General features: G+C 39.4%; 2 protein-coding genes across 6 annotated transcripts; one reads left to right on the forward strand and one right to left on the reverse strand.

Moving 5' to 3' along the window:
* The first annotated feature begins 8,081 nt into the window (after positions 1 to 8,081).
* mpg (N-methylpurine DNA glycosylase) lies at positions 8,082 to 10,109 on the forward strand. The gene is made up of 3 exons (XM_041957533.1): positions 8,082 to 8,525; positions 8,826 to 9,030; positions 9,260 to 10,109. The coding sequence occupies exons 1-3, from the start codon at positions 8,265 to 8,267 to the stop codon at positions 9,709 to 9,711; spliced, it is 918 nt and encodes a 305-aa protein (XP_041813467.1). The 5' UTR covers positions 8,082 to 8,264; the 3' UTR covers positions 9,712 to 10,109.
* Positions 10,110 to 10,443: 334 nt separating this feature from the next.
* nprl3 (NPR3-like, GATOR1 complex subunit) lies at positions 10,444 to 21,680 on the reverse strand. 5 transcript variants are annotated; one of them, XM_041956798.1, is made up of 14 exons: positions 21,266 to 21,680; positions 20,507 to 20,576; positions 18,894 to 18,932; positions 18,004 to 18,136; positions 17,030 to 17,104; positions 15,852 to 16,005; positions 15,577 to 15,658; positions 15,329 to 15,466; positions 14,073 to 14,229; positions 13,558 to 13,664; positions 13,096 to 13,225; positions 12,088 to 12,277; positions 11,800 to 11,992; positions 10,444 to 10,834 (listed from the first exon to the last, which is right to left on the reverse strand). In XM_041956798.1, exons 1-14 carry the CDS (start codon positions 21,459 to 21,461, stop codon positions 10,669 to 10,671), a joined length of 1,830 nt encoding a protein of 609 aa, XP_041812732.1. In that variant the 5' UTR covers positions 21,462 to 21,680; the 3' UTR covers positions 10,444 to 10,668. The 5 variants fall into 5 exon arrangements, with proteins under 5 accessions (XP_041812732.1, XP_041812733.1, XP_041812735.1 ...); XM_041956799.1 differs by lacking the exon at positions 18,894 to 18,932; XM_041956801.1 differs by lacking the exons at positions 17,030 to 17,104; positions 18,004 to 18,136; positions 18,894 to 18,932; positions 20,507 to 20,576; positions 21,266 to 21,680 and adding an exon at positions 16,466 to 16,510.
* Between the last annotated feature and the right edge of the window lie 1,117 nt (positions 21,681 to 22,797).

Here is a 22,797-nt window from a genome sequence, read left to right on the forward strand (position 1 = left end):
AGTTTGGCGGAGAGTCAGCCCCGCCCTGGACTGGAGACGGTCTGTGGGGAAGGCAAGCCCGTCAAGATCTCCAACCAATCGGTGCGTACACAGGGAGGCGCTGCTTCTCCCGGCGAACGGCGGTGACTAAGCGATATCCTCAGCCAGTGGGGTCCGGAGGCTGAAACCGGGGTTTAACTCTCTCCTTCCACAGTGATTCACTCCACAAAGTAAAGTTCTCAGTGGGACCCCTTTAATCGATTGTGTAATTACATTTAAATAGTCGAATAACTTTTACTTACTTAATGTGAGGCAAATACGTGTTTACAGAAGGTGGTACATTCCCAACAGAATTATTTTAAAAATCTGATTTAAAATTTGAATTTCTATTATTAATGTCTATGTTTCCTCAGTCTATTCATTAAACACTACCTTCATCACAGCCTTAAGAGTGTGCCATGCCGCATTACACTGCACATATTGTGCAAGCATGTGACCAATAAAACCCCTGAATGTTGAATTAAAGCCTGGAGATACAGTACTTATGATGACTTTTTCAGTAGTGAGTCTAGACAGTACATAACAATAAGGCCCTTCATCTAATACAAAGGTTAAGTTCATGGAAACTGATTCTTTTGTCCAATATATGGCTGATCTGCACAGCCTTATGACTGTACTTATTGTAGAGCGCCACTGTATGGAAATTGAGGTTGTTCACTGTGCATCACATTCAACACACTTGCAGGGGTCAACAGAGCTTTGAAATCTGGCCTGCCCTCTACTCTCATTAAATACGTTTATTCTACGGTTACACTTCTTCAGTTTTTAAATTACTAATTATAATGCAAAAATGTTGCTAAATACATTGTGTGAACGGGCTAGAGGACTGCTACAAATGCATTTTGTAAGCCTTCGCATTTTTTCTTCTATTTTTGGTCCGTCTTTAGACAACCCATGCAAAGTTGCCACATGACACAATGATGATCATGGCATCACCTGATATCACTGTGCAACCACCCATGAGTCCTGAGCTCCCAGTGTGTTTCAGTTGAGTTATGCAGTCCTAGTCTATTACTGAGGCAGTGAAGAAAATGTTTTTCTTAAAATTAACGAGCATGCACATAGCCTACTGCATATTACAGCAGTGTCGTATGAGCCTGAGCTTTGAATCTGCTGATGTTAATACAGCTGACTGAGGCATGGTAATTAAATGAAGCCTGAACTTTCTGTGTACACATCTGATTTCAGAGCCTGTAAACAGATATCTGCATATGAATCTGTATATAAGTGACAAGATAGTGGTATAGGAAGCATTCTGGTTTCTGTTTGTAGTCTCTGATCACGTTTGAGTGGGCTTTGGTTATATGCAGGTAAACAGTCTTTGTGTAAAGCAAAAAAAAGTGAAAAATATTGGCCAGAATGTAACCTCGGAACGCATGGGGTACCGTCTGATGACAAATCAGCTTTTTATTAGCTTTATTTTTAACTTATCCACATTCATATGCAGATGTTTATAGAGATTAGCTGAAATGTCGTCTTTGCATCTCAGGTTGCTAAATGGACATTAAACAGTGACCGATGCACAGATGAGGAAGTCTTCTATCCATTATCTGTTATCCAGATATCCACTGGCTATACTGGAAGCCATGAAGCATTGGTTGTTGCCCCCAGAGGCTGAACTGTTATCAAAAGATAGCTGAAGGTTTCCAAGATTGTCTTTAGTTTGTCAAGAACTCTGAACACAAAAACATAGAAAGTAACTCAAAAGCAATGGTGAGAATGTTGTTGTAGATGTCAAGATATGTGCATAACACATAGCATAAATGTGGACACAGTAATAAGAACCAAAACCTAGATACAAAATTCTGTACAAGGCAATGAGACCTGAATCTATAAAATCACTACAAATTAAGCCATGGATGGATACTGGCCCAGGGGGTCAAGAGGTAAATTATCCTGATCATGTTTTTTGCATCTCATTTTAATTTAAGTTGTTTGTTTGTTTGTTTCCACCTAAGTATCCTGGGTGTCCGGAGGTGAGGGTCTTTTACACATCTGTGCCCAGGGGCCCTTTGTCTCCATCCATGAATCTATATCTTGTATGGTAGTCATTATTATTATCATTATTTTAAATGAGTCCACTACAAATGCAAACAAAAATTAGATATGTGGCATGTCATTATTTTCACATCACTGTTGCTGAGATTCCTCCCATACTTGGCTTGTGGGATTCTGCAGCCATGTCTTAATCATTAATTCATGCTCAGAACTCATGGGCATTTCCAAGTGTGAGACCGTTTGCAGAAACAGGGTCCAAGGCTTTTTCACAACAGTTTCTGCGAGACTGTACATTTTTGAATGTATTAAAAAAACTCTCACCAGTAAGACTGGCAATGTTGCTCTCAGGAGTCACTTCACTTTCTGTGTTTTTAGTATATTGAATCTGTTTTTTTTTTTTTTTTTTTTTTTTTAAAACCCAGACTGTAATGATTGGTAACGTCAAAACCACTTTGCTTTGTACTCCCTACTGCATCGGGTGATACATACTGCAGCTCCATCTAATGAAAAGACCATTTCAGTGCATTCCATCATGGTTTCAGTGAAAGCTCAGATCCACTCGGGAATATTCTCCAGGAGAGGGATGTATGTAAGGAAGCAGAAGGTTTCTGAGGTGCTGACAAGGGGCACCAAGTACACAGTTTTCCTCAGATGAGGTTTCGGGGCACAAGCAGCTCAGGTTCCTGGAAAAGTCTCCTTCATGGTTGCTTTGATGTACTTTTCAATTAAGATACTCTCCACTGAATGGAGCAGTCAGTGCCTTTCTGCTATTAAAAACAAAGGTGGGCATAACATGATCCCATTTTTACGCTGACTGGGCAGATCATTTGTTAGTGTTATAAGAACATGGAATCATAGTGTCTTACTTTTATATTCAATCATATTCTTTACAGATCTACTGGAAATTCCAGACTAAAAAAAGTTGTTTTGCATTGGTGGAAGAAGTATTCAGATTCAAGAAGTAGCAAAAGCACACTATTACAACATTACCAACATTTTGAGCAATATGACATATTTCCTTTACATTTTGTGCAATATTGCATATTTTTACTGTTTTGTGTATTTTATTCTTCTGTGCAATAGTGACACTATTTATTATTATTTTTAAGTTACTACCTATCACAGCTTTTTCAGTAAATTATGGTTGCTCTTTAATTTCCCTGGAGTCCATCCTTGTTTAGCAACTTTATATCTGTTGTACATTTGTTTGAACATACTTTAATCACAACTAACAGGATGGTCATCACAGAAAATTTTTAAGAGTCTTACATGTGGTTTTGAACAATTTTTTAACACCTCCTCCACAGCTCCTCCACAGCTCTTCTCCAGCTCCTTTTACAGTTAGTAAAATCTGTTTAGAATTTTTTTTTTACTAATCATTGCATAAGGACTGAATTTGTTTAGCTCAAATGTGAGAGTAAACCAAAATATACAGCAGGCACACAGTAGACGGGTCTGACAGCTGGTCTTGTAAGTAGTTCACAGTATGAAAGGCTAGAGCTTCCTCTCAGCTCATGTCTCCTCTCTGTCTTGCACCCACGGGTCTCGCCCCTGCCAGCATGACTGAGAGCCACACTACAAATCAAGCTGATTCGGAGACATGCTCCTAAATTGGGCAAGAGATGGTATTTCCACCACAGGAATGACTTTATCGGACTTCATCAACTCTTTCACATGCACTCGGCTATGTAAGGAGCATTCAGTGGCCTACTGGGAGTCTCTGATTGATATACCATGAAGCTGTAGTAATTAATGGTGACGTTTCCCTTGGGACAGAAGAGGGTTGAAGCTGGGGCAAAGGCAGCAATTAGGAAGCAACGCAAGACCTGTAGGAGCACTCAAGGACCCCTGAAGCCCCATCAGTCAGACACAGATAAAAGGGTTGAGTGCAAGGGTAATGTTTAACCAGAGGACATTGTCAGACGGCCCATAAACGGTTTCCTCCTTCTTCATCCAAGCAGAGGAGTGGAGGGGAGACCATCATTCTGGATTAATACCACAGAGAGGGTTTTGCTCATACATGGGTGACATGGTTCACCCCACAAAGGAAATATTCAAAAGAGGCCAAATGCTGTTTACAAGCATGTGACTTTTTATAGATGTTTTTATGGGTCTATTGAGTTTGCAGCAACAAGAAATTTCAGTCTGTTCTGTCAGAATTAATGGCATTTGCATAGAGCTTTGTATGCCTACAAAAAACATACTTCAATCCACCCTGAAACAGGATGCTAACATAAGGTTTTGCTTGCCAGGGCTGATCACACAATCAATAGCTGCATAGAACAGAAGTCACTAAGTTAAAATGCATCGCATGCTGGTTTCTATTCAATGATAGACCACATACAGTGCATTACTGGCAACACACAACCTACTGTACTGCTGCAAAATACCACAGCAGAAGGAGGCTGCTAAAGAAATCAAAGAGAGCAGGAAAGCTTTCGGTGTGTGTGGTTGTGTTGAGCAGACTGATACTCCCTTGATTTTGTGATAAGACCAGATCCTGCAGACAGCCCTCCCTCCCTGCCTGACTCAATCAGTGCTCCCTGTGAGAGCCACAGGTGTGAGCTGAGACAAGGAAACTGTTATCAGAGTAGACCGGGAAAGGTCATTAGGCTGGAGGTTTTAGTGGAGGCTCAATCAATGAACCAAACAGCTGAAAGGCTGAGTTTTTGTCATTTAATGATCTACTAAAACAAACTGTTATTTACTCACTTAAATTTTGAAACTGTTATACAGTTACAGTATTTAAAAAACACTATGGGTTTATATACTGTACTTGGTAGGTTTATATAGTAGATTCTGCAGAATTGTTTCTGTTTAGGCGGAGGCCAAGCTCTCTGAACCATACTTTCAACTCAACCAATGCATCACTAATTTTCTATAGTGCAGAATAAACAGAACAAAACTAGACACTAAACACAGACATAATAGACATTCATATTCTCGATCCTGTGTTTATATACTAGCGGTTCTAGTAAAACCTGTAGGCATGAGATTCCAGATGTGAAAACAGACAAACCTGTGTCTCCATATGAATGTCTCTGATGTGCAGGTGTGTGAACTTGGCCTCACATGAAGTAATCCTCCTGCTTCCTGCTCCTACCTGTGGAGCACACACACCACATGTCTGCAGCAATCAAGAAAAGAGACTACTGAATCATTGATTATCACAAGTTAATGATCAGTCCCATTGAGCACTGAGGATGCAGATGACTACAAGGCTCTTCCACTCATTGGCTTGGTAAGAGAGACAGAAAGTCACAAAGACACAAAAATAATTGCAGTTAAAATGCTACTGGCAGGGTTTCTTGGAAGTCATTACAGAGGCTGATGTGCAGCATTTGTATTTGAAACAGCCTACCAAAAGCTGATCTTTCTGTTTATGTTACGATATTTCTAACCCTGCATTTAATCAGTCTGCTTTGGGACATCCATCTAATTTTTAAGAGAGAGAAGACAAAAGAAGAAAACAATATATTATAGAATAAATGTTGCTGTTCATTGTGAAAGGCCTCTGAAAGACCATTTGGACTATCATATCACAATGACACTCTTAACGGCCACACCTTGTGATGGAATGAGGATCGCTCACACTAATATCTGCAATAAATGTCATGATGTCACATAAGCAATACAAATTTAAACACAGTATAAAACAAGAGTTGATCTCAGCAACTCAAAAGCTATGACACATTGCCGGTAATAGAACATCAGATGTCCCTTTTTAAATCATGCCGCTCACATAAAAGCAACAATAAAAACAGTTATGATTGCAGTACAGTAGCTTCTGATGGAAAGGTCCGACTGTACTACTTAATTTGTTTATATAGTGTATGTGACATTTTATCTGGTTGAGGACAGTCATGCCACACTCATGCAGGTAACTATGAGTTTAGTAAAGACTTGTAAAGTAAAGAATTTGCCACCACAGAAGACATCACCAAGGAAAGAAACTAAATGTAAGAAAATAAGTAAATACATGTTCCACTAATTACCAAATATTTTACTCAAGGCAAGAATTTGGCTTTATAGTTGTGATATTACTGTGGTAAATCCATTTCAGTCCTGTGTTTGATGAAAAGTTTTCATACAGCTGGATATAAAACAAAGACAGCAATGCCAGAATGTTGCGGTACTGCAACTGTATGCAGAACATGAATATATATTTACAGAGTCATTAAAAGTTAGAACAAATTGAAACTTTTCACCAAGTAGGTTTTAATTTCAATCAAAAATAAATATTAGGAGTTACTTCCTTCCTAAACACTGCATGAGAGGATAATACACCAAGCTGATCTGATCAACCCTTATTCCTCATAGGATTCTCTGAGTCATGGTGTAGTAAGATATTTTCAGTCTTCCTGCATTCTGCCCGTCCATCTGCACACACAGATGAGTCTCTGGCGTCCCTGCTCAGCGTCACTATCACTGCAGTGACTGCTGGAGTTGAAAGTGATCCAGAATGCAACGCTACAGCCAAGCTGTGGCTGCTAAGATTATCAGCGGCAGCAACAATGAAAGCTGCCCGGCCCAGACCTCACCATCGCTGCTGACAGGCAGTGGAAACACAGTCAAAGCAAACAATGGCCTTCCACCAGCCATGGTAAAGTCAACAACCCATACCACAACTGTTCTACTGAACATGCTCAGCAGATTTCTGTCTAGATCATATCCTGGCTCAATAAGTCAGTCCAGATATTTATGTCCATAATTACTGGCCAACTGCTTCCATTAGGATACAATTTCTCTGTATATTGCCATTCTGACAAAACAAATGTGATAAGAGAGGATGTAATGTCATCCAATAGGTAGCCATGCAAATATTTGAACTGAGATTTTTTTTATGCCACTTTTTTAATGCTGCTGCTGTGTATCAACTTACCCTTGATCCAGTAATGTGTGCCCTTCACATATTTTTGCAATGCCGCACACACAAGACTGCCACTTCACCAGCATGTTGCACTTTCTGGCACCTCTCTAAAGATCTGACTAAGTAAAGAAGGGAGGCCTCTGTGGGGGAGATGCTTTTTTTTTAAGTACTATTGCTATCTGTGTTCCTTTCTTTTTGTCTTTCAACTTTATATAAAAAAAAGAAAAAGACTGAGTGCATTTTCAGAAGTCCTTATTAAACTAAATGCAATACATTATTAGTAAAACATTATACAAAAAATTGCATAATACTTGGCGTATTAAGAGTGGAAATGATGATGTTTTGTTTTCAGTTATCCTTCAGTCTGGAGCACTGTGAACCCTTTATGTATAGCTGCAGACTCCCAGGAGCCCTGTTCTACACAAACTGGAGAGATTGAAAAGGTAAGTCTTCAGCTGAAAAAATTCAAATACAGGTAAGAATGATTGTGAAGGACCAAAGGGGCCCTTCAAAGTACCAGCAGTGTAAAACCCATAAGAATCATTAACTGCAAAAACTTTAACTAAAAGAAGCCCTGCAGAACCAGTGTGTGGTACATATCAAAAATTAAGTTTCAATAACACACAAGAAATCCATCTACTTCAAACATGTCTATTTTAAATATCTACCCATTCCCCCTCTATGCATTTACCCATCAGTCAATGCACACAGCTTTAGGATCAGCGCGTGTGTGTACAGAACAAAGCATAGCAAACTTGTACTTGACTGATAAAGTTGTAGTTCGTGGCATGGCATCGTGTCGTACACTGTTAGTCTTCCAGAAAGCCACATGGACCCACAGTGCCTGGAGCCAAACTGGCGCCATCCACTTCCTGGGCACAGCCAGACATGAGCACACCAGCTCTATTTATAGCCTCTTATTAGTGGACTGTTTTCAAATGAGGTTGAAAAGATAAGACAGCGGCAGGAAAAGGCCACTGTTTGGAAGGTTTTACCTATCAGCAGGAAGAAGACTTAGGACTGCAAAGCCATGTTTAAGAATTTTGTTGAAACCTGTCTCCTCATAGCCTGAATAGACTCCCTAAAATGGAAAATCGCAACATAAAATCAAGTAATCAAACATGTTACAAATGTGCGCGGCTCCTTTAAGAGACACAAAACAATGTCATTTACTTCCTGTATGCTAGCACTAGCGCTAATCTACCATAAGACTGAAGTGAATAATGAAGCAAGTGATATAGAAACATATATATATATATAAAAGAGTTGTTGACACTGTAAAAGAGACAGCGACAGTGTAGTAAAGGTGTGAATAATTTAGTTTATTTTGTTTTTGAAGCTGTCCCGCGGTAACGTTATGGCAGGGAGAAAACGAAAGCTGCTAGCATCGGCAGTAACATCGGCACCTGGAAAAGCAGTAAATAAACATGAAAATGGGGCTGCTATAAAACCGGAGGCTTCAAGTGCCAAACTGAAGAAGTCCAGTCAGTGTGAAGGTGCTCAAAGTGCTGAGACGGAGCGAAGCCATTATTTCATCAAGAATGAGCTGCAGCACAGACAGAGAAAGGATTTTTTCCACCTGTCTTGTATCCGTTTGGCTAAAGCACTTCTCGGCAAGGTAATGGTGCCATCTCACCTGAATTTTACATCCATTTATGTTCAAATGATTTCTGAAAGCCAGATTGACATATAATATCTCGTCTGTCAAGCCTTCAGTACAACTGATTCCCCTCGGCTACAACCTCAGTTCAACCTACATGGTATAGCAAAATCCAAAACCACAGTAAAATACATCCATCTGTGAATTTTTTGCCATTTTGGCCTAATCGATTATCAAATTTGTTGCCAATTACTCTTCTGTTGATTGATTACTCTATTGATTAATCATAATAATCTGTCTTGTTCCTTGTTCCTGCAGGTGTTGGTCCGCAGGTGCGCAGATGGTACTGAGCTGCGAGGGAGAATAGTGGAAACTGAAGCCTACCCTGGGGGGGAGGACAAAGCCTCACATTCAGCAGGAGGCAAACGCACTGAGAGAAACACAGCCATGTTCATGGAGCCTGGTACCATCTATGTGTATCCGATCTATGGCATCTACCTCTGTATGAATGTGTCTAGTGAAGGTAAAAGTATTACTCAGCAAGAGTGTTCATTTTGGCCACTGATGCATGCAAACAGAAGAAATGTTATAAAGCCTTTTTATGTTTTACATGCCCTCTTCCAAGGGTTTATCATTAATAAGACATTAAATCAATACAGTGGTGTTTTCTGTTGTCAGTGGGTAAAGGGCAAAATGAAGGAGACAGAGTGGAGCCTTGCTGAATGATGCATATTGTGTGCTGTTTTTCACAGGGGAGGGTGCTGCCGTGCTGCTGCGCTCCCTTGAGCCCCTGCAGGGTCAGCCCATCATGAGACAGCTTAGGGCAGCCAGACGCAAAGAGGGAGCTCGTCCACTGAAGGACAAAGAGCTCTGCAACGGGCCTTCAAAACTGTGCCAGGCTCTAGATATACCCCGCTGTTTTGACCGTCGAGACCTGGCCGCAGACCCTGAGGTGTGGCTGGAGAGGGACCCCAACACAAATCCAGCAGAACCCCATGATATAGTATCAGCCCCACGCATCGGAATTGAGTCCCATGGGGAATGGGCCACGAAGCCGTGGCGGTTTTATCTTCGTGGGCACTCCTGTGTTAGCGTAGTGAATAAAGAAGCAGAAAGACAGTCTCTGTGTGGAAATGAAATGAGGAATTTAGCTCCCTCAGATGTGCAGTCTGACACAGGACAGCACAATGTCAAAAGGACTTAACAGGAATATTCCTGAAACTGCTCTGCCATCTGTTCTTGTGGTCTTCACCATTTAGGCAGTATAAAACTTAACACTTTCCTGTTTGCTTTGCTGGAATACACCACTTCTCATACACATGAAATCAATTCTTTTTGAAAGAATCCCCCAATATTATATATTCTTTTATAATTCTGTAGATCTTAGAAAGCCAAGATGGTAGAATAACCTCCATGACTAGTTCAAAGTTTAAATCCTAATCTGAATAAATTGTAATAAATGTTACTCATTTTGTAAGATGCTACTTGTGCTGTAACAGTGCATTTAATATAATAATGCAAAGTGTGCTGGAAAGTAAAAGTGATCAGTGCCAATTAAAAAAATCAGTTTTGAAATACATTTACTCACAAAATGAGTCTTTTGTTTGGGTCCTTCATCTATGTTTTTTTTGATAAACATTAATAGTTGAGAAATTCTCTTCTCAGTGACTCAGTGATTTCACAGATGTTTGGAACGCTCTGCTTCCCTCAAAGCAAAAGCAGCCTGTCTGATGTTTAAAGTCTTCTCTTTTTTGCCCTCTTTCTCTCCCCACTTCTGGGATTCCTGAGGAGAGGTAGCTGGAGGTCTGGAATGATCATTACTAAGAATGCCCCTCTGTGGTCTGCACAGATGATCTAACCCATCTGGGAAGGGAAGATGAAGTTATAAACCCACACTCTACCAGTCTTTCCTAAGAGTAAACATTTGAGGCCTTACTGGTATGTACAAAATAATTTAATATTGTAAACAAGAATTGGCTCATAAAGGGAAAAAAAACACTTTCTACATTTTGTAAATCTGCATACAGTAATGTAATCATTGTGCTCATTTTAAAACAACGTTGTTGAGCAATAGCACTTAGCTGTGTGCACAGTGGGCTGTTACCTGCTCTAAAAGTATTATCTTTTCCAGTTGGTGAGTGCTGATGCAGTCTCTGTGCCACTACTCCATGGGTGACTGAAAGATTGAAATAATGGGATCCTCATGGTTGGTCACCACAAGGACACTGCGGAACTTGTCAAACAGTGTCTTGAGCTGCGAGCGTCTCATATTCTCATTGTACATAATCTCTTCCAGGTGGTGATGCCCCCGGAAATAGTGAAGCAGCCTGGAAGCAGTCAACATAACAGGCAGAAAAACGAAGCAGAGTCATTAGCTGTGTAAATCAACCATGGGACAAGACTTTGACATTTTCTCTGATGACATTTTCATTATTAAGCAGTAGACAGCACACAACACTGATTACAAGAGGGAGTGGTATGTGCACGACTGACAGCTGGCCAATTGTTTCAACTCTCCAGACGATATTTTCCAATTAAATTTCACAATATTCTGTGAATGCAATTAAAATAACTTTAAACCAATGCACAAATATCTTATTTCCTAAGAGACTTGATTTATAACATCATGAGTCACTAAAACTTATTGCAGGCGCCTTTAGACTGTAAGACAACAGCAATCTTGTAAGTTTATTGCAAGTGACACTCAGAATGGCTCTAATAAAATCTTGGTTGCAATCTTTGTCAGATCAATTTGAGGCATGTCAGATTGTGCGATGAATGCGTGGTGAATTATAACCCTATGATGTAAAATGAAAAAAGCACATATGTGCGGAGCAAGGTCACCATCAGTTGAAAAGCAGCAAAACGAAAAACTTTGGACATAGTTTTTTTCTCCAGTCCCACAAAACCTTTTTTCATTTCAATTTGTGTGCCTGCACATGCATGTTTTTGTCTCTAAACTTCATTTTAAAATGGCCCTTCTGAAACGACAAGCCAGGAACTGTATTTTGCGTCATCTCATGCTGTATTCTGATTGGTTGGTTTGTTGTCTGGGGTTGTAGCGGCACACAGGCTATCTTTGTTAGCTCCTAATCATGCATCCATGGACATGTCTCACAGTATAATCTGGAACGGCCATTTTGGACTAACAACTGAACACAGTGTGACAATGTAAAGGGGTATCTGACAGTCTAAAAGCAGAGTGTAATGAAGTGCTGAGACACATTTAATGCACGGACAAAGAAGATCACAGAAAATACAGTTGGCCTCTGTTAATGGCGACTTCAATTACCTGGCAAACATCCGAAGATCCTCTGGATTTTGTGCAGCAGGGATGTTTAGAATAATCTGCCTCTCGTGCTCTGACAGGCTGGCCAGTAGTGTCTCTGTCATCCTCTTGTTGAGTGGAGAGTCCCCACCAGGAAGTAGTTCTGCACTGGAGTTGTCCATACTCGGACTGGTGAGGGTCATGTCATCACTGCTGGCTATACACAGGAGGCAGACAGATGATCAACGATTATCTATTGCCCTGTTCTACCTCTAGGAGTTGGGCAGAGGAGAGAGCCGAGTGAGGACATACTTGGGGAGCCGAAGCTGAGAGCACTCGGGGTGCTGAGACTGCGGCCTCCTACTCTGGGTGCCAGTGGAGGGTCTTCATCCCTCAATCCGGGCTCATCCTCACTGGGCGGCACCAACAAGCAGACATAAGTGTGCAGCTGGATCAACAGGCGGCGCTGGAGCATCCACACCACCATCTGGATTAGCTGGGCCTGGTCGGGAGAGTAGCAGCACACACCTTAGCACAGGATAAACATTTAACAAGTGATGCCAAACGTGTTCATAACCCTTACCAAGTCAAATATGTTTTAAATCAGCTGTGAGTGCCGCAAAGTTAAAAATAGAGCCAAAAGAAAGAACCATGTCTCTGATCTTGTTCTCATGAAAAATGGAGGGTGCTGACGGTGAAGCTGATGTCCCTTTGCCATTTATAATTCATCAGCAATGCTCAAGCAGCTTGGCCAAAACAAGACGGGCCGGAGGAGAAAGCCAGATGGTTCTGCTCTTACAATACAGTAACTAAATGGACAATAATAGCCCTATATACAGCAGACTAGGGATTTTCCAGGAAACCATAATTTCACTTTTGTTTGATTTTACTTTGCAAACAAATGTCTGCTAATAATGCCACAGTGACAAATTCATTAAAGCATTCTCTTCATGATTACAGCTGTTTCCAACAAAAGTGTTTTTCGGAGAAAACCTTTGTTACATGTTATACTTGCAAGTTTTGGGGTTTAGTGTTTTCTGGGAAAAAAAGATACATATCAATCAGATTATTTCCCAAAAAAAAAAAAAAAAACATAAGAAAATAAAGTTGGTTTACACTGAAAACCAGGGGGATTGTCTAACATTATGACAGTCCTTCATCATATTACCATTACAAAATTCATGTACTATATTGTTTTTTTTTTTCAAAAAAACTTTTTAGTACTGGCTGGCTTAAGGTACATACATAGTATGTGTAGTGTGTATGTGTATGTGGTGGAGGGGTAAGGTTATTTGCAGTGTATTTGTACAATAGTCCTACCTCTGGTGCAGGTGCATCCATGGGGTTCATGAACTCGGCCAGAGAGATGGGCAGTGATAACTTGGCTAAAATGGAGGGCAGATCATGACCAGTAAACTGCTGAGCAAATTGCTCAGCCAATGGTGAGTATCTATCCAAAAAGAGATGGGGCACATTATTCAACAACGGAGATGAACAGAGATTTTCATTAACACAGCTGTTTTTAATTTATTTTTCTCAATCTTGTAAAGGAAAGGCTATAACTAGTACCACCAATGGCCCAATCCAGTTCTGTCATTACACATTTTAAGATGATTTAACAAGTACAGGCTTTGGAAATCAGAACTTAATGACAATAAAGATGTGTTTTTGAGGCCAACATATTCGGCAGTGGCACGCACAATTGCTTATCAGCATTATGGTTCCTAAACTGTACAGTAATCAGAACGGCCAAATGGCTCACATCACATCATGAACACTCACAGGCAGATGTTGGCATGAGGTGACAGCATGTATACGTTGTTCTCACACAATGGGTAGATGATGATTGCTTTGCCCCAATAAACCAAGTGAGCAGCAATTTGAAAGATCTAAGAGGAAGGAAAAACATTAGCAACTAGTATAAATGATCTAAACAACAAAGTGCTCAGCAACTGAAAACCAACTGTATGGAAGATATAAAAACTTCTTGTACTACACAGATTTGTGCAGTCTAATTTGCTTTGAATGTATATTACATTGTCCACTAGATGGCAGTAAAACACCATCAACTTAGTAACCTCTCTGGGCAGACAACTTATTTACTTTTGTGTATTTGAATGAAAAGGGTTTCCAAAGACAACACAACCACCAACTCAATTTGTGCTGCACTTACAAATTAATTTCTTTAGTAATGACCAAGTGCTTCAAATTTTATGGTAAATGCCTTTTGAATTCAGAGAATGACATCTGGTGTTGTAAAGTGCAGTAGTGATGCAGGTAGTGTGCCTGTTCTGCACCTGAAGTAAGGCCAAGTCAGCATCCTGTGCGAGCTGCTGCAGGTTTTTCACCGCTGAGCAGGTTTTGATGAGGCGCACCATCGCAGGGGAGCAGTCCAGAGGAAGCTGGCTCAGCAGTGATTTCTCACTTTCCAGCAGCAGCAGGGCATGGTAAGGTCTGGAGGATCAAACAACATATGAAACAGCCTCTGAACCAACAGAACTAATCTTTAGAGCTCAAGACTGCCAGTTTTAGTTCCACTCTATACAACAGACCAGTCTGTACATGCACCCATGTACAACTATGTGTATCACTGGAAACACAAACAAACCATTTTGATTAAATCAAAATAAAATCATCTTCCTACACAGCAGTTAAGCACATATTTCACCTTTTGTTCAAAACACAGAAATGAAAGGAAAGGTAGAAGTTAATGACAACTCTGATGTAAGTACGCTGAAGTAACAATAGGTGGCAGTATGGCCCACCAACTTTTAATGGTTTCTTTTGATGTTTCATATACTGAGTCAATACTGATGCTCACAAAATACACAGCTGTTAATCAGCCGTTAAAGAAACAATACTGTTTTAACATAACAAACTGATGGTAATTAGACTTAGTTTCAGGGATCTGAGACTGCTTAAGTAAGTCGAGCTGTGGGAAACAACACATCTAACAACGCACATTAAGAAGGACTATAACAATCCTGTGCTATAAATATAAGTGTGTGTGTGTGTGTGTGTGTGTGTGTGTTAGAGTCATGAGTATTTTAGTCATTTTAGTTTTTTTCCAGGTGGACAGGTGGACTTTCCAGGATATTCTACCTTTTATATTCTGAGCTGACAATTAGACTCATTTTGCATGACTTTCAGACAATTCAGATTAACAAATGAACACTATGTTTCTTAAAGGTTTGATTCAGATTCAAACAAAATAGGGGTATGAATAATCCCCAAGATGTGTTGCATTTGTGGGTAGAAAAGACAAAAACTATATGAACAACTAACAGTAAGTGTTGTAAAATTTTTGCATTGTAAATCAAACTGTGACAATTTCTATATAATATCTGAATATCATTTTAAATACTGTATAAAAAAACATTTTATTTGAAGTGACACTTGTAACAACACTCCCTGCATGTGTTCATGCTTTAAAAAAGGGGGCCAAGTATCTGTCACAGATTAACTGTAAACAAGTCACCATTCTGGTTTATTGCTAGCCAAATAAAATGTTATATTTCAGTCCAAAAAAACATACATAAAAGGTAAAACACACCTTATAGCCTTAAGGCTGCGCTCTAATGCCTCTGGGGGGATATAGGTGCCACCAATCCTGTGGATCTTGTGTGGTAAACAGAAGCTCACCTCGAGCCAGTTGTTTATATGTAGTCGCACGACACCAGTAGTACAAAGGCTGTAAAAACATAAATGTTCAGCTCTGTGGACAATATACATTTTGTATGATACAAAATAGAAGGAAAAAACACAACAAAAATAAGACTATGTTATATGCTAATCACACACCTGTCATAAGCTTCCTTCAGGTCTCTGGCCAGCTTACATTTGGGAAGAATTTGTCTAAATGGGGACTGGGGGCTTCCATCCGCTTAGAAAAACAGAAAACAATTTCAAAATCTACTTTCAAATCTCAACTATTATACACCATCACAAAGTTAGTGGCAAGCCACATTGTTCTGTAATAAATGTCACTATGCTCAATGGATTCTATGAAATTCTACAGACAGAGACAGAGCAGTACATTTCTGTCCACTGTGAGGTGTGATAAGTTTGTATCTCACTCTCAGTCATGGTAGTGATCTCATCCTGAACGGCCAGCATCAGTTTGGCCTCTCTGGTCAGGTACTGGCAGCGCCGCTCCTCGTGCTGCAGGGCTATCGCGATGCGGCGTGACAGGTTGTGCATGCAGCTGATGACGGATGGGTCAGCATTCGCCTGTAAAGCCCAAAGACAAGAGGAAGACACTTTTTAAAGAGTGTAATTTTGTCCGAAACATGTCAGTAATACAACTCAGTGATTACCTGTTACATATACCTATGACTTCTGAGCTCCTAGATCGGAGGTAATGATCTTAATGTGTAACACACTTCAAAAAAATGAAACTTTAAAAAACACAAAAGTAACACACCATTCAAATGACCCTGATGTTAAATATCTAAGTATATATGTAATACAGAACGCTTTTCATTTTTATGTTGTTAAAATATTGACTGACAGAGTTGACACTGTGTAAGTTCCACCTCTTGTCACTGGTGACAGTAATGTATCCTGTCACTGTAAAGCAAATTGTCCAGCTTTTATGGAGACTGTGTTGGAAAGCTTTTGCGTCACCTCTGTGGCACAAAAAAAACTGATCTGTATGAATGAATGTGTAGAATAACATAAAATAATTTACTGGTGTAAAAACCTGAATTGTGAATCCATTAAAAAATGGGTTCAATCGTGAGAATGCCCCCCACTGTGAATACACACAGACAGATTAAAATAACCCAATTTGACTGTCATTTTTTTTGTAAATTTCCAGGGTATAGATACCAGAGTTGCTGGGCAGATATTAATGACAAAACATGACTGAGCACTTTTTACCCCATCTCAGCTGTGCTGGGACTTACTGGGTACAGTGACTCAGCAAAGGCAGGAACAGGCTACGCCTTGTTGTGCAGCATGATTAAGCATAATAAATTGCCCCCTCCTCGCTCTGAGTTCCCATGCTGTCTCAGATAGAGTATACTGGAATATTATCACCCACACACACAGCATTCACAGAACACACAGATTAACAGAACACAACAGGTCCCACCCACAGCCAGCTGACATAATTGTGCCATCATTAAAAATAAAGATATCATGTTCATTTTGAATATTAATATGTCCATTTATACACAATGTTTTTCCACTAGTGGAGCAAAAGGCAGTTAATTACAATTAAAAATATAAACTACAAGAAGTCTTTTCGTACCCTTAGAGCAAACACCACGTTAAACAAGATCATCGTAGGCATTTCTCTTTTAGGTGAAGGATCAGTCTTAGAAACCTGCACAGAAAGAAGAACAATTTTTAACATTTTTGACAAGATAAAAAAACGTATAAAATGTAGACCTACAGTGTGTAGATGTACAGTGTGTAGCTCTACATACCGACTTTATTTAAAAAGCAGTGCAGTTCACAAATATAGCATAAAAACACAATTAAAAACTGCACTAGTACAATGTTATTCAACTGGCTACAATAGCTCTGCAATAAATCAAGCTATGTCAAACCTGAAGTATTCACATTTTGTTGAGAATTGTTGATTGAAAGCTGTGGTAATTTTGAAGTTACCTACAGTAGGTTTTGTTGTATTGCATTACAATATAATGTAAGCTGCTACTTTCACAGGATCACCTTATGTTTTTAAAATTTTTATTTTACTCCAGTATGTTATTTAATTGCATTGTGTTTTTTTAACACCTTCATCTTGGCAACACAGATGGTAAATCATCAGACAAAAAAACCTGTCAGTAGGGGGCAATGCTGAAGTTATGACTAATCTACGCAAGTTCAAAGCTTTAGAGGGTTGCGGTGAAATGAGAAATGGCATTACAGACTCATTAAAGCCAGATGGCAAGACACAACCAAATTATAATAATAATATAATTCAATATTAATTGTTATTAATATAATCAATCACAACTATCTAACACAGTTTATAATAACTGCTACTGCAAGCTACACATCACAAATAGGCATACTTACTAATTAAAACTTTCCAACACAGTGATTCTTCATACAATATATCACACTCATTTTATTGTCTTTTAATGTTGTGCCTTCACAGTCATCAATCTTTCCTCTTTAACAGCGGTAACAAGTGGGAGGAAACATTTTCTTTACAGTCAGTTTAAATCAAGAAAGACTTCACATGTTTTTAGTCGGAGTCATTTTGTTTCTTACCTGAATGATGGGAGGATGCTGAAGGAGGGTAGGGTGACCCACAAATCGAACATTGTCTATCTTCAGTTCAAACTTCTTTCCACACATGTCAGATTTGGTGGCCAGGATGGTGGCAAGGATGATGTCAGAGAACCTTTAAGAAGGAAGAACAGACTCAGAAAGAAAAGTGTGCAGGGTGGGATGAGAGGTTACATAACAAAAACAGCTGGGACAAGTAAGAGAGTTTAAATTAGCTGTCTGTTTACATTTGTCCCTCCCTGCCTATAAGAGGGGGTTGTGTTAATCAGATGCATCTGCCTGCAATGTAATTCAACAATGAGAGTAAAAATAAAAAAAGCTTGTGTGGCTACTGGAGAGGAGAAAAGAGGAAGAGTCCTCCTTGCAGAAACAGTGAAGTCGCTGTATGAATGAAGAATGTGAAAGACTCATGCTGGTTTGACTTAAGTATCTCATGCTGCAATGAGAGGGATAAAAATCAAGGCGTTAACTTCCAGAAAAAAATTAAACACACTATAGACTTACCCACCAAAACAATTTGAAAAGGACGTGTAGTAGTTGCTTTATGACAGTTTGCATTTCATTTACATTTTGTTTTGCAATGTTGTGTCTACATGCTGGAGGAAATATAATCAATGTGAATTAAACTTTTAATTATCGTTTTAAACTGCTGGATTTTTTTCAAAAAGGCATACAGTACACAGGAGAGCAATACAGATATCCCGAATTAACCAAAGCACTGATTCACTGGATCTGCTACTGGTAATATACAAGGATTTTACTGAGATTAGGGTTGGGGATCCATACAGGACACAAAACAGGAAAGAAGGGGATAAAAAAAGACAGGGGTGATCTAAGCAAAGGAAAGGTGGTTTAGAATGATTTGGTCTTACCCTGCTACCAACTGTTCGTCAGTTAGTGGAGATTGTTCTCTGAAATGGGAATTGGGCCATAAAAAAGAAGAAAAAAGCAAACAAAAAGGAAAATGCAACACAAGTTGGGCTGAATGCACAAAATGGACATCAAAACAACCCAAACAATGCTGGTCTGCATATTGATTAAAACAAATCAACCTTAGCCTGACTAAGCCTTAATGTCATTCATGGTGAAAGATGGCTTTTTCAGAACAGTTTGTATATATATGTGAGCTCAAATACCAGCACAAAGCTGTCATAAAGGCAACAAAAATGTTAATGTTACTCAAAAAGATACTGTGAAACTATTTTCTGCTGTGATAACATGCCACTTATATTCTGCAAACCACTTTCTATACTGGTCTTTATAAAGCTGTTACTGCATGACTTCTCACATGACTAAGTCCATACTACTACTACTACTACTACTACTACTAGTACTAGTACTACTACTACAAGAGAAGCCAGTATGGAAAAACTGAGCAAAAGAAAAAAAAAGAGTCAAAGCTTTATCTGATTATGCCTGGTGAGCTGCATTGATAAAAGAAAGAGTACTCATGGCTGTTTCTTACAACCCTGCCAGCAAAATAATTTCAACCAACCAACGACTGATGAGCAATGCCATCCATAGAACCACAGCATGATGAAAACTAAATGCTTTTGGAAATCAACAGACAAAGAAGACTGAAAAATTCTTTCTGACGTTTTTGTATTTTTCCGGAACAAACATCAACATATTTGAGTGTATCATGAGGGAGGGATTCAAGTGGTTGGCAAATTCTGTTTATGTTTCATACAGCTTCTGCCTCAGTCAGTACTGACGGAATGAATAGCTCAAAGGAGCGTTCCACTTTATCTGCATATATATACTTAAACTCACACAGCTGATGTTCAACACACTGTAGGAAATATTCAATCAGCATTAACATCGCTAACATCTCAATTTTTATTTGTTCATTTTTGTTTTGGCAAGTTGTTGTGTGAAATCCATGTATAGCAGATTCCCTCTCGCTTCTTTAAACAAGTCATCCCCTATTCTTTAATTACTAAGCTTGTGTAAAACCATGAAAGGATGCAGCACTGCCACCATTGTGTTTTTGCATCTTTGACTAATTCTAAGTTACTATGATTGACGGCTTCTTGTCCCAACAGTCATGTTGGGCTTCAAAAAAGTCTGATGTGGTTTAACAATGCTTTGTATGTACTTGTTTTTAAAGCACGGAGAAACAATCAGTGCTCTGTTTTCACATTATCAGTGATAAAAAAAAATAATAATAACAAAGTCATCTTTAGTGGAGGTTTAGAGGCTTGTTTTTATTCAGTTATGCAGTTCAGATAAGCAAACAGCAGCTGGGACAATGAGAAATGTCCCACATGGGTAATATGAACATTTAACACTCGTCAATTCCTGTTGTAAAATACAATGACACGTTTGAAAAATCAAAATAAGACCCAACACAATACGGAGGAAAAACCTAAGGAGAGTAAGTGGCTCATGCAGATCTTAGAATTGGCTGTGTGCCCACCTACAGTCAATTTCCCTATAGTGAATTTATAAACCATATCATACTGAATGAAGTTAAAAAAAATACCTTGAATCACCATCCTGATCTTCAAGACCATCCCCCGTTGTGTTCAGTGCGTATGGACTTCGTTGTTTTGCTTGTGAACAGAAATAATAGTATTAGTTCATGATTATTGACACCTATTACGCACAAGCAAAAGCACATTGGTTCGAGATTCAGCCCCATTAACAAACAAGATGTTAAATCAACAATGAGAATGTCAAACATGTGTCAGAGAGGTGTTAATGTTATACTGTACGAGACCATAGTTTGTTGCGGTTATGGGTCCTTTCTCTGTTAGTGAGGGTCTGCCTGTAACCATTGTTGCTCTCTGCCAAGGAAGTTTTCCATTGTCTGGCAAGTCATTTTTGACATTTTGGGAATCGGCCAATTCGCCCTTCAGTATATTTGCAAGAAACCCAACTTCTAAAAAGGTCATTATACTTGAAGCAACTAAATTAGTTACATAGAATTGGTGAACGTATATCACACTGCGGAGAAACAATCACAACGACAAATGCAAAAGCAGGAAAACTGTTTTTCAGAAAGAGGAAGAATGGACAATGTTTCTCTTCCTCAATGGAAACTGCGGCTCAAGCCTTAATTATAGAGGTAAAATACAACATATTACCAGGCTGCTGTTGTATTGAACTTACTTACATTGGGAGGTGTTACTTTGTCCATGCTATGTATATGTGTAATTATGTGAAAGTGACACCGTGAATGCACAGGTGCCCCCGAATAAAGAAGCTAACGTTAGCGTTGGGTGAACTGTGCTACGCATACCTGTAAGAGATGACGGACATTCAGCCGCTCTTTGGAAAGGGTATCGAAAAAGTAGTTTGTTTCCTCGGCTGCCCGAGCTTACCACTATGACGCTAATAGGGCTTGTTTTGTCGCCAGTTTTGTACACACTATTTTGTGACTGACTGTACATCGATTTTCGGTCATCTGGTAACCCGGCTAATGGGTTGAACATCATGTTAGCATTCTAGCTAACTACGTTAGCTGCGACACGAAAAAGTAGGTCCTGAGCTGTAGCTACAACCACACAGTGGACGTTAGCTTGTTGCAGGTAAAGCTCGTATTAATGTCAAGTTATGCCGTACACAAACATCGACCATTTACAGTCTAACTGGTTTTAACTGACAAGTCTTGCTGTGAAGTCCTCCCTGCCGCTCCTACCCATGTACAGCTCTTATTGTTTTGTGTCGCATTGAAAAATGTTCGGGTGGAACAGAGAATGCGGTTGTAAGATTCCCCCAGCAAGCAACAGTATCAACGTTAGTCATTGCTCTCCGATACTGTATACCAGTTATCAAGGAAAATATCCAGGTCGTAGTTTAGAGGGTCAAAACACACAGTGGTATGATTTGGTCAATTCAAAATTACTATGGTATGCACGCACAGGCAGTTTGCCATCTGTGTATTTGGCAGTTTTGCAATTAAATTGTTCTATTATTCAAATATGCTCTTCATAGTTATTTTTTTTAAAATACCTAAAAGGTAAGATCATGATTAATCCTTTCTGATGAATATTTTCCCTGTTACATGACATCCGCTAGAGAGCGCGTTTGGCTGACGGAAGTGTTGAATATTGTGTCAGAATTTGAACCAGATGTGTTCACAGAAGAAATTTTACTTCGGTTTACCATTGTTCCCAATGTACTCAAAGACGAACAGACATAGAAGGAAAACAAAAGCTGAACAAATAAAGATAAAGAAGGTAAAGAATAAGAAATGGTCAGGACTGTAATGTCAAAGGAAAAGGTGTGTGTGTCCATATTTAGCACCAATGACCAACAACACACATCACCTAAAACTCTATATACAGGTCAAGTGTTCTGTAAATTCTAAATAATATGTACATTGAGTGGTAGATTATGCACAACTTACACACATGTTTATATACATTCTGTACAGTGTGGCTTTATATTGATAATGACCACACAGTGTAGTGTATGCCTACATGTTCTAAACAGTATATTCTGAACTGTAAAAATATAATATGTAAAAATGAAATCTACGATTTAAGTAAGGAGATGTTTTGCTGTTACTGGGTAATTGACTCTGAACTGTTTAATGGAGTGAGCATGTGTTGTTCTGGCACACAGAGCTCTATAGCGCCTACCAGAGGGTGGAATTGGAACAGGTTGTGTCCATGGTGCGATGGGTCCTCAGCAATGATACCTGCTCGTCTTCTGGCTCTGGGGATGTATGTAACTCCTGAATGGAGGGCAGGTTTGCACCAGTGATTTTCTCTGCCCTCCTGACTGTCAGTTGCAATCAGTTTCTGTCCTGATTAGTAGCAGATCCGA

This window comes from Chelmon rostratus, chromosome 17 (genome assembly GCF_017976325.1).
Source record: "Chelmon rostratus isolate fCheRos1 chromosome 17, fCheRos1.pri, whole genome shotgun sequence".
NCBI lineage: Eukaryota > Metazoa > Chordata > Actinopteri > Chaetodontiformes > Chaetodontidae > Chelmon > Chelmon rostratus.

Excerpts from the sequence above, each read along its gene's own strand:
- nprl3 (XM_041956798.1), bottom strand. The coding sequence starts at position 21,461 with ATGATGTTCAACCCATTAGCCGGGTTACCAGATGACCGAAAATCGATG. Across the intron at positions 18,933-20,506 it reads GATCAGGATGGTGATTCAAG|AGAACAATCTCCACTAACTG; the intron begins GTATTTTTTTTA and ends TTCCCATTTCAG. Across the intron at positions 16,006-17,029 it reads ACGTGGTGTTTGCTCTAAGG|GCGAATGCTGACCCATCCGT; the intron begins GTACGAAAAGAC and ends TGGGCTTTACAG.
- mpg (XM_041957533.1), top strand. The coding sequence starts at position 8,265 with ATGGCAGGGAGAAAACGAAAGCTGCTAGCATCGGCAGTAACATCGGCA. Across the intron at positions 8,526-8,825 it reads CTAAAGCACTTCTCGGCAAG|GTGTTGGTCCGCAGGTGCGC; the intron begins GTAATGGTGCCA and ends TTGTTCCTGCAG. Across the intron at positions 9,031-9,259 it reads TATGAATGTGTCTAGTGAAG|GGGAGGGTGCTGCCGTGCTG; the intron begins GTAAAAGTATTA and ends TGTTTTTCACAG.